The sequence below is a fragment of the Leucoraja erinacea genome, chromosome 13 (assembly GCF_028641065.1).
Source record: "Leucoraja erinacea ecotype New England chromosome 13, Leri_hhj_1, whole genome shotgun sequence".
NCBI classification, from domain to species: Eukaryota; Metazoa; Chordata; class Chondrichthyes; order Rajiformes; family Rajidae; genus Leucoraja; species Leucoraja erinaceus.
In genome coordinates, this window is record NC_073389.1 from 48127251 (window position 1) to 48139623 (window position 12373).

At 41.4% G+C, this 12373-nt stretch overlaps 1 protein-coding gene across 4 annotated transcripts in view; it reads right to left on the minus strand.

Moving 5' to 3' along the window:
• LOC129703008 (lebercilin-like protein) overlaps positions 1-12373 on the minus strand; it is a 44523-nt gene that overhangs the window by 28609 nt on the left and 3541 nt on the right. The window contains exons 1-2 of one of the 4 annotated variants that reach the window (XR_008724488.1): positions 9329-9618; positions 3624-4031 (exon numbers count right to left, since the gene is read on the minus strand). Coding sequence is in view for 3 of the 4 variants with exons in the window: in XM_055645166.1 (XP_055501141.1) it covers positions 3624-3912 (289 nt within the window). In the remaining variant the exon portion in view is untranslated. Of the gene's footprint in view, positions 1-3623; positions 4032-9328; positions 9625-12373 lie in introns of those variants that run through there. The other 3 variants (XM_055645166.1, XM_055645168.1, XM_055645167.1) reach the window with 3 other exon arrangements.

Consider the following 12373-nt stretch of genomic DNA (forward strand, 5'->3'; position numbering starts at 1 on the left):
GAAAGTGATCAATCAACTTTAGAATGTATTTAATAATAATTAATAATGAACTCGAGCTGGGCTCACATAGCAGTTTGAATTTGTGAGTGTGAACAGTAAGTTACTACACTCTAAACGTACCATGATATAATCTTTGGAGAGAAGGAATGGGTGACGTTTCGGGTCGAGACTCTTCTCCAGACTCGTCTTCGGATCGAGACCCTTCTTCGGACACCGAAGAAGGGTCTCGATCCGAAGACTAGTCTGAAGAAGAGTCTTGACCCAAAACGTCACTCATTCCTTCTCTCCAGCGATGCTGCCTCTCTCGCGGAGTTACTCCGGCATTTTGTGTCTATCTTCAGTTTAAACCAGCATCTGCATTTCCTTCCTACACATGATATAATGTTTCTTGTATTTGTAAACGATGTATGTTCTGGCTTACCATGAACTATGCTCTGGGCGACCAAGTGTTCAAAGTAACATTTACCCATGTTAGTACTTGGACCGCGGGCTCAACTCTGATAAGGCTGAAGAAATTACATCACAATTTTTTTTTCCAGCGATGATGTCATGAAATGCAACTACTTGGATGGTACATGTTTCCCCACCAATTTAGGAGTGAATAATAAGCAATTACTTTTTTTTAACACATAAACTAACTAATCTTCTGTGATTTATGACATTTTATTGCAATCACTGCAAAGCCCACTTTGCATGACTCTGTATTTTTTCCCCTTTTCTTCGATGTTTCCGATCGACAATCACTCACACTTGAGACTGTTTCATTAGAAATGGAAGCACTCCAGTGCCTTGGTGTCATCATCAACCACCTTTCCCTTTCCGAAGCCTCTAACACAAACTAAGTTCATATAATATAATATAATATAAAGGATATCCCTTCGTTATCACCTCTCCCACTGCTAACAACGGACCATTGTGGGCTCCACCTTTCCTTGTTCATCGGCGATGGCTCTAATTTGTTCTGAACCTTTTCGTACCTCTGACTTCCCTCTCCCCCTGACTCTCAGTCTGAAGAAGGGTCACAACCCGAAACGTCACCTATTCCTTTTCTTCAGAAATGTGCACAGAGTTACTCCAGCTTTTGTGTCTATCTTCGACGTAAATCAACATCCCCAGTTCCTTCCTACACAAACTGAGTTCAGTTCTATGGGCATGAACAGCCATCTGGTACCCGAGTTAAGTTATCATCCTTTTCCTCAGGGTGGCTGCACACATTTTGGTAATGATTCACATTGTAGTTGGATTCATTCTCAACATAGGGTCACCTGACTACTTTCCAGGGAAGGTCACAAATAACAGCATGAACCCAGCTACTTTACCCGACAGGCCATAAAGTGCTCAACAGCTCAGGCAACATCTCTGGAGGACAAGGATAGATGATGTTTCGGGTCGGGGCACTTTCAGACTGAAGAAGGATCCAGACCCATAACGTCACCTATCCAAATTTCTCCAGAGATGCTGCCTGACCTGCTGAGTTGCTCCAGCACTTGGTTTCCTTATGTGCAAATCAGCATCTCCAGTTCCTTGTTTCTACTTTAGCCAACACCTGGGTTACCACAATTAACTATAATACTGCAATTGTGGATTTTAATTCTGCATTATGATAAGAATTAGTGTCATTATTAGTTAAAGTAGGATGCTTAACTGAGACTGAAATAATTCTGACATTTGAAATGTTGTCTTGAACAAGCAGCACAACTCTAGTTGTGACTGAATTGAGAAACACTGTGGAGTAAGGAAAACTAAAAGCCAATGTACAGAATTTGAGGAACCCTCCCTACAGAGAGAATATTTGCTCTTTGCTATGCTTTGCTATGGCTATTTCATAAGTGATAGGAGTAGAATTAGACCATTTGGCCTATCAAGTCTACTCTGCCATTCAGTCATGGCTGATCTGGGGTGGGAGATTGCAACCTTCACGTGGTCCACCCTGTTTTGACTAATGCAATCCACCTGAAGTGCACAAACAAGTAGATCATAAAGAACAAGTTGACCTACAACTTTAGGCTGAGCACGCCAAACGCAAGAAGCTGGCTGATCTATCTCTCCCTCCTAACCCCATACGCAAGAAGCTGGCTGATCTATCTCTCCCTCCTAACCCCATTCTCCTGCTTTCTCCCCATAATCTCTGACACCAACACTAATCAAGAATTGGTATCCTGTGACCAAAAACAGGTGCTTTACAGAAGAGGTTAAAGGTAAGAGTTTAGCATTTAAGAAGCATTTAGGCAGAGACAAGAACAGGCAGTGAATGGAGCGATATGGACAGATGAGCTTGGTAAAATTGACATCTTCATCAGCACAGGTATGATGGGCCAAGGGTCTGTTTCTCTGCTGTAGTGCATTTGGTTAGAAATTATCTGAATCAACCAATAAGTAGATGAAAATGTTAAGATTGTAAGACCAGGAAGAGGTCATTTAGCTCCTTGAATCTGTTCCATCATATAATGGCAGATCCAAATTTTCCCTGCACATTACCATTAAACATTCCCCCTCTCACCTTGTAGCTACGCCCTCTAGTGTTGGACATTTCCACATTGGGGAAAAAGGTTCCATCTACCCTTTCTATGCCACTCACAATTTTACATACTTCTATCAAATCTCCCCTTAACCCCCTGACGTTCCAGAGAAAACAATCCAAGTTCATCCAACCTCTCCTTGTAGCTGAAACCTTCTAACCCATGCAGCATTCCGGTAAACCTGCTCTGCAGCCTCTGCAAAGCCCACACATCCTTCCTGTAATGGGGAGACCAGAATTCCACACAATACTCCCAATGCGGCCGAACCCAAAGTCTTATAGGGCTAGAAACATAGAAAATAGGTGCAGGAGTAGGCCATTCGGCCCTTCAAGCCTGCACCGCCATTCAATATGATCATGGCTGATCATCCAACTCAGTATCCCATACCTGCCTTGTCTCCATACCCCCTGATCCCTTTAGCCGCAAGGGCCACATCTAACTCCCTCTTAAATATAGCCAATGAACTGGCCTCAACTACCTTCTGTGGCAGAGAATTCCACAGATTCACCACTCTCTGAGTAAAAAATAATTTTCTCATCTCGATCCTAAAAGACTTCCCTTATCCTTAAACTGTGACCCCTTGTTCTGGAATTCCTCAACATCGGGAACAATCTTCCTGCATCTAGCCTGTCCAACCCCTTAAGAATTTTGTACGTTTCTATAAGATCCCCCCTCAATCTTCTAAATTCTAGCGAGTACAAGCCGAGTCTATCCAGTCTTTCTTCATATGAAAGTCCTGCTATCCCAGGAATCAGTCTGATGAACCTTCTCTGTACTCCCTCTATGGCAAAAATGTCTATCCTCAGGTTAGGAGACCAAAACTGTACGCAATACTCCAAGTGTGGTCTCACCAAGACCCTGTACAACTGCAGTAGAACATCCCTGCTCTTATACTCAAATCATTTTGCTATGAACTTCATGACTCCCTGGGAATTTGACTGGTACTGGAGAATTTGAGGAACCCTCTCCAATTTGTTAAAATGTCCAATCACTGGCTCAACTTCCTGGCAATGTTATCATTACGAACGCCATTAGTTGTGGCATAGCCTCTCTAAGCAATCTTACTGCATTAATGTTGTTTATCGACTGAAAAAAGAAGCATACCTTTTGTTCGATTGTCTATGTTGTTGTTTTTCTGAACACTCTCTTTCACTTTCTTTGCTTCCTGCAATTTTTCTTTTTCATTTTCTCTTTTTAATGATTCAGCAGTGCTGCAGTGATTGTCAAAATCCTCAGAGTATTCTGTGTACGCACTATTTCTTCGAGGGGTGCTGCTGTTACTGCTGTTGTTTGTCTTGTTATCGGAATTGTTGCTACTGGAAGTAGAATCTTTCCCTTGTCTTCTTGAGGATTGATCTGAGGAACTGTCCCGCAAACCCTGTTCACTAGCCATGATCAGGAATATAACCTATTTGCATCTTTGCTGGTGAAAACTTTCATTTGGATGAGATATCACAGTAAAACCTCCAATAATGCAGGTTGTTCTGAAAGGTACAGTATCATACAAAGCTTCTGTAAAGACAAAAAAATATATATAAATATTGGAGAACACCGTTAACTTTTAAACAGATTTTGTTTCGTATTGGTATCATTTGCGGCACAAACATTGAGGGTGAAAGGGCATGTTTCTGTTCTATATTCTAAAAATGCAACATATAATAATAATAATAATAATAATAATAATAATAATAATAATAATAATATCTTTTATTATCATTGCACATAAGCACAACGAGATTTGGTGTACAGCTTCCATCCGATGTCATAACATAAATAACTAATAAAAATAAAAAACATATGTTAGAATACGAAAGAACAGTTTGGATTATCTTTCTTAAAATTTACCATTATATGCCAGAAAGTTTAGCACTTGGTGATTCATTCATTTTATTATTCACTTGTTTTTTTCAAGGTATCATCATGTGGACTTCAGACGGCCATTTGGTTCAATTTTCCTGCGGTGGGTCTTCATCAGAAAAATCTGATTAGCCCTACTCTTCTCTTTCTAAACAGCCCTGTAATATGTTTTTTCTTTTGGTTTGACTTGGTGTTCCATTTTTGAATTCAACCCTAGGTATAGTGTCAGAGTGCTGGGGAGGGGGGCTCTGCATTCTGCCCCTCACCTTTACAGAAGGGCTAGCTAGTGGACAAACAGCTTCTCAATTTATAAAGACACAAAATGTCAAAGTAACTCAGCAAGTCAGGCAGCATCTATGGAGAACATGGATCGGTGACGTTTCGGGTCGGGACGCATCTTCAGAATGAAACGCCCCAACCTGAAACAACACCCATCCTTTTTCTGCAGAGATGCTGCCTGACCTGCTGAGTTACTCCAGCACTTTGTGTCTATCTTAGGTATAAACCACCATCTGCATTTCTTTGTTGCTATAGCCACCCAACGCCATTCACGTTGCTGACCCTGTGGAAAAAAGTCAATGTTTGAATTATTCCAAAGTTTAATTTTACTGTATTTTGTAATATTTTAAATTGTGTATCTATATATATATAAAATATTGAACCTATATGATTAGACTTCAAACGTTTCAGTCGGCGACATTTAAAATGTAGACACAAGGAACTGCAGATGCTGGTTTACACAACAAGGCATGAAGTGCTGGGTTATAGCGGGGAAGTAGTTCAAAGCAGTGAGCTGTAAAACGCCTTCAGGGCATTCCTGCAAATGGGACCTCAGCAATTTTGCACCTGATGCCCAGCACTTCCTGAAGTTTGGTCTGTCTCATGGGATTCCCTCTTTGGTGCAGATGGTGAGATTGGTCAGCCCTGTGCCACTGGGGAAAGGTACTGCAGGCAGTGATGTGCAATATGCACAAAGTTCACCGCAATCTGGTCTATCTTGTTCACATTCGTAAAAGTATCAGATGGTAAGTTTTAAGGACATGTGGCAGAATGGATTAGGAGCTGTTATGGTAACTGTATCAAGGTACAATATTTTAGCTGTGATAAGTAAATGTAATAATTTTGAAAAACATATATGATAAATAGCAAAACTGGAAAGTGTTAAATTATATATTTTAGTGGTCTGAGAAATGATTACTGGCGTTTTCAACAGATCTTTATTCAAAAGTTCATGTTGCAACATACAGGCTTATCAGACACGTCTGCCCACAACGGTGGGCAGCGCTGAACTAACGCACGCAAGGGAAAAACCACGCGAAAACAACAGCTCCTCCCGAATCATGTGACCGCGGCTTCCAAATGCCGGGTTCGATATCTGCGTGCGCTAGCAGGCGCCGCTACAATATAAAGGAAAACAGGTGTTAACCAATGACACAGATCAAAGGCATACGGTTTATTCAAAAATATTGCTGAACTGTGCCTTCTGTGGTAATCTGTTCCATCCCGGCTTTGTTTTGCTTGCATTTTTACATATGCAGTCCTTAGATAACCTCTGCTGTGTGGAATGGAGACAGGGGTGCAGTTGTAAATGTTGGACTGTTGCAAGTGGATAAGGGAGGGGCAGTGTTCACTTCTCGTCCTACTGTTAATAAAATAACTTTTGATAAATGTAGGATACTTGTGCAATCTGATCCAACACAGTTTTTTTCAGAAACGAAGAACTGCAGATGCTGGTTCTGAAGAAGGGTCTCAACCCGAAACGTCACTCATCCATGTTCTCCTGCGGTGTTGCCTGATCCACTTAATTACTCCAGCACTTTGTGTGCTTTAGATTCAGATTCAATCTTTATCTTTATCAGATTCAATCTTTATTGTCATTGTGCAGTGTACAGTACAGAGACAACAAAATGCAGTTAGCATCTGCCCAGAAGAGCGAACATAGAATAATAAGCCATAAATATATATACATACATACAGTAGTAGTAGTGCAATTTTTCTGGGGGAAGGAGTGTCCGGGGGGTGGGGGCTGGAAATCACCAAGGTGCAGAGTTAAGTAATGTAACAGCCGTAGGGAAGAAGCCGTTCCTTGACCTGCTGGTCCGGCAACGGAGAGACCTGTAGCGCCTCCCGGATGGTAGGAGGGTTAACAGTCTGTGGCTGGGGTGAGAGCAGTCCTTGACGATGCGTATTAACACTGTTGCTTGTCTTTTAAAGGCACACCCTGCTTAAGCCTGTCAATGAATCTTGGTTTCTAAGGGAAGGTACAGTCATTATGTAAATATATTCTGGTATAGGCTATTCATAAGGTCATAAGTGACAGGAGTAGAATTAGGCCATTCAACCCATCAAGTTTACTCCACCATTCAATCATGGCTGATCTCTCACTCCCTCCTAAGGCCATTCTCCTGACTTCTCCCCATAACCTCTGCCACGTGTACTAATCAAGAATCTATCTATCTCTGCCCTAAAAATATCCACTGACCTGGCCTCTATAGCCTTCTGTGGCAAAGAATTCCACAGATTCACCATACTTTGACTAAAGAAATGTCTCCTCATCTCCTTCCTAAAAGATCCTTTAATTCTGAGGCTATGACCTCTGGTCCTAGACTCTTCCACTAGTGGGAACATCCTCTCCACATCTATCCAAGCCTTTCACTATTCTGCATGTTTTAATGTCCCTCCTCATTCTTCTAAACTCCAGTGAGTACAGGCCCAGTGCCGACAAAAGCTCATCATAGGTTAACCTACTCATTCCTGGGATCATTCTTGTAAACCTCCTCTGGACCCTCTCCAGAGCCAGCACATTCCTCCTCAGATATGGTGCCCAAAATTGCTCACAATATTCCAAATGCGGCCTTACCAAAGCCTTATAAAGCCTCAGCAATACACCCCTGTTTTTGTATACAAGCCCTCTTGAAATAAAAGCTAGCATTGAGTTTGCTTTCTTTGCTACCGATTTGACTTGCAGATTAACTTTTTGGGAAAGTGTTCGTGCTGTCCGGTGCTTCATTAGATGCTTAGTCGTACAACATAGGAGAGTATTATTCCATTTTGTTTTTGGGAACTATCTAATTAGAACTATTTCTCACTCAAAGTAAAACTGTAAGTCTAAAATAAAACACTTGAAATATTCAACTGGTCAGGCAGCATTTCGGAAGGGTGAGATACAGCTATTGGCAAAGCATCAAAGTTAACTTTCTAAGTACTTCCAGCATCTTCTGGGTTTTTTCAACTTTATACTTGTGAAAGTTAATATTGTATGTGCTTCTATCAACCTTCCAGCAATTCATATCAGATGACAGCTCTCTAAAAATATCTCTCCTTGCAGCTATATTCACCAATTGCCTTAAATTCATATGCATAAGACATAGGAGCAGTATTAGGCCATTCGGCCCATCGAGTCTACACTGTCATTCAATTATGGCTGATCTATCTTTCCCTCTCAACCCCATGCTCATGTCTTCTCTCCGAAATCTTTGACACCCTTACCAATCAAGAACCTTCATAAGTTCATGTTATAGGAGCAGAATTGGGCCATTTGGCCCATCAAGTCTACTCTGCCATTTGATGAAGGCTGATTTTTTTTCTCACTAAACCCCGATTATTCCGCTTTGTCCTCATAACCCCTGACACCTTACAAATCCAGAACTGCTTTTAAAATACCCAAAGACTTGGCCTCCACAGTCGTCTGTGGCAATGAATTCCACAGATTCACCACCCTCTGACTGGAGAAATCCCTCCCCATCTCCTTCCTAAAGGTACATCCTTTTATTCTGATGCTGTTCCCTCTGGTCCTAGACTCTCCCACTAGTGGAAATATCCCTCCCCATGTTCACTCTATCCAGGCCTTTCATTGTTTGTTAAGTTTCAACGAGGTCCCCCTCTCTTTCTGATTACTGATCATTGGTCTAATATAGGCTTTGATGTTTGCAACAACATGGAATTGAGACATTGGTTTACATAATTCAAGTATTATTGGTTACATGCAACAATGGGTAGACAATTTCTTTAAAAATGCATCCACAAACATGGCAGCAATTATGTAAAAGTTTGTTCAGGAGAGCACGGTGGCGCAACGGTAGAGTTACTCTCAGCGCCATTGAGCCAGGTTCAACCCTGACCACGTCGTTTGCTGTCTATACGGCGTTTGCAGGTTCTCCCTGTGAACGCGTGGGTTTTCAACGGAAGCCTCGATTTCCTCCCACACTTAGGATAGGAGAGGTTTTTGACCAAGGTTTGTACCCACTACACACTATAGGTTTGTAAGTTAATTGCCTTCGGTAAAATTGTAAATGGTCCCTTCTGTGTAAAAACAGTGCTAGTCTACGGGGTGATCGCTGGTCGGCATGGACTGTAGGGTCTGTTTCCACACTGTATCTCTAAAGTCTAAAAGTCATGTTGACTAAAAAAATGGTAATTATTGGTAGAGCAGAGGGAGTTGGAACAGATGGAACATCCAAAAATGTCTTATTAATTTTGTTTCTATGCTAATATTATTAGGATAAGGCCAGACAGTAGAAATGGTTATCATATTTATCAACTTCTCATCTTCAACGTTTCTCTCACTCTTTATGGTGTTCAGTAAAAACTCTCAGCTATCGATTTCCTCTGTTATGTCATCAGCACCCACCTTTCAAACAAAAACACTAGATAATCAACAGAAACCCATTTTATTATCAAGCTTTGTGACGTTTGATGTTTGTTATCGTTTAAAAAAATAATGTTTCTGTTTCTGAAGATAGAATTCCTTTTTTTTTTAAATTGGCGTTGTGTCACATTACGATTTGTAACTAACTCATCTCAGAAAATGCCCCTAAATACTAAGCTGTTATGGAATCAAACAAAAGCAGAATAATCGTTTAAGGAGAGGCGTGGTGTTGGCATTGTTTTTCAAAGGGTCAAGACACCTCGTAGCTTTGTGGAAATCGAATCTATTGCTGAACTAGACTTACCGATTTACTGTGGGAAAGACGAGGTTGAAAGAGACAGGAGATGTCCATGGAATGTGCAACATTTCCCTGCGAGTTCCGCTGAAAGGGCGAGTGCGTAACAGTGGTTGGGTGGACGGTACCGAATGGACACAGCATCAAATATTTAGTTCCATCACCCTGGAAACGAAGGGAGCGGCGCTCTGAGCACTTGCGCTCACAGTGGTCTCCAGGGAGCTGGATACATTCTCTCCCTTTGTCTTTATTTCACAAACGGCAAAAAACCGAATTACAGCCAACCCAACCTATTTGAGACCTCGATTGTGCTTTTGCAATTCAAAATGAGGTGGACAGCGGATACTTTTTGTTTTCCACGATAAGGTCTTGGACCAAAGCTACTAGTTCCCCAGCACGGCAATCACAGCTTACATTTACATAGCGCCTTTAATATAGTTAACATGCCCCCAAAGCTTTTAACTATCCAGGATTGTTATCAGTCGAGGTTGAGGTAGATCTCGGTACCTCCCCTATCCCAACCCACCTCTCGTCTACCACAACGGTAGAGCTCACCACAGTTTAGAATAGATGAAGTAGTACTGGTAATAGTGCAAAAGGCATTTACTAGGATATTGCCTAGAATGGGAGACTTCAGTTATAAGGAGAGATTAGAATGGTTGGAATTGTTGTACAGGGTCTTGGTGAGACCACACCTGGAGTATTGTGTACAGTTTTGGTCTCCAAATCTGAGGAAAGACATTCTTGCCATAGAGTACAGAGAAGGTTCACCAGACTGATTCCTGGGATGTCAGGACTTTCATATGAAGAAAGACCGGATAGACTTGTTTTATACTCTCTAGAATTTAGGAGATTGAGAGGGGATCTTATAGAAACTTACAAAATTCTTAAGGGGTTGGACAGGCTAGATGCAGGAAGATTGTTCCCGGTGTTGGGGAAGTCCAGGACAAGGGGTCACAGTTTAAGGATAAAGGGGAAATCCTTTAGGACCGAGATGAGAAAAATATTTTTCACACAGAGAGTGGTAAATCTCTGGAACTCTCTGCCACAGAAGGTAGTTGAGGCCAGTTCATTGGCTATATTTAAGAGGGAGTTAGATGTGGCTCTTGTGGCTAAAGGGATCAGGAGGTATGGAGAGAAGGCAGGTACAGGATACTGAGATGGATGATCAGCCATGATCATATTGAATGGCGGTGCAGGTTCGAAGGGCCGAATGGCCTACTCCTGCACCTATTTTCTATGTTTCTTTATAGCCAAGGGAGGCTGAAAGGTTACTTTATAGAGGTTTATAAAATTAGGACATAAATAGGGTAAAGAGTCACTGTCTTTTTCCAGTCAAAAACTAGAGTAAATAATTTGGAGATACGAGGGGAAATATTTAAAAGAGATACGAGGGTCACGTTTTCACACAGAGGGAGGTGTATATATAGAACAAGCTGCCAGAGGAGCTGGTAGATGGAGATACAAGGACAACATGTAAAAAAGCTTTTGGACAAGAGAGAATGGGAAAAATAGGATTAGCACAGATCAGCATTCTATGTCGGGCCAAATGGCCTGTTCCCATCTGTATAACTCTATATCTACCAGTAAATATTGCCACCACATTATGTGAGCTTTTTGTGTAATGTGAAATGTGTGATTACGTCATTGGGCAGTGTTTTAATGTACAATATCTGGCTTGATATGAAAAATCTCAGTCCTAGCAGCTCTTCTGTTGAGTAGGTGGGAAAACTAACATCTCAGATCAAAATCATATGAAGATGCCAATTTTTACTTGACATCTCGTAAAATAAAATAGCTGCAATCTTAGGTTGTATTAAATAAAGGAAGACTTCCTGAGATTATTTGGGGCTTTGGTGAGAGCTCATATGGAATACTTTGCCTGGTTCTGATCTTACATAAATAATGATATCACCAGCATGAGAAACAGAGCAAAGTACTTCCACTAATTTATTTCCCAGAATTTCAATGTGAAGATTGGGCAAAATTAACCTTCATATTGGAGATTAGAGAATAATTGTTGGTGTCACAATGGTGCAGCTTGAGAGTTGCTGCCTTGCAGCGTCAGAGACCTAGTTGCAATCCTGACCATGGGTGCTGTTTGTATGGAGTTTGCACGGGGGAGTACGGATCATCCCCTCTAAGCTGGTTACCAAGTTCACGGAGCTGGGTCTCTGCACATCCCTTTGCAATTGGATCCTCGACTTCCTCATCCACAGACCACAGTCTGTTCGAATTGGCAGAAATACTTCTTCCTCATTAACAAACAGTATGGGAGCACCTCAAGGCTGTGTGCTCAGCGCTTGCTCTACTCACTCTATACTCATGACTGTGTAGCGGGACACAGTGCGAACTCCATCTTCCAGCTCACCGAAGACACCACCATTGTTGGTCCAATTACAGATGGTGTATATATACACACTGCACTTTTTTTTCTCTCTCGTTTATCATATTGTTTACTGTACTATGTTTACATATCCTGTTGTGCTGCAGCAAGGAAGGATTTCATTGTTCTATCTGGGACACATGACAATAAAATACTCTTGACATACTCCGTGACCATGTGAGCTTTCTCTTTTCCTTCCACGTTCCAGAGATGTGCAGGTTTGTAGGTTAATTTGTTTCTGTACATTGTCCACAGAGTGTAGGAGTCCATAGAAAATATAACAATTAAACACTCTTGACTTTTGATCCAGTGCTGTGTAGAATCTCATTTGTGCCAAACATGATCCCCCACATTTTTTTAATATAGTCAATTTATCTTTCAGATCGCTTAATCCAGCATTTGACCAGGCTATCATTATTACCAACTGTCTGCTTTCAGAACATGCATACCTATTTCTGAAGAATGTCTGGGCTTTTGGATGTGGATCAAAAGAACACTGACCTGAAGCTACTTGAACTTGTACTATTGTACAACTATTCAACTCTTCTGCACAAACGTGGCTTTACAGCACACAAACACAAAAATGTAAAGGGCATTTATCAATGTCATGATGACATCTCCTATGACTTGACCGTGGAATCCCACCACACTTTTCAACCTGCATGTAA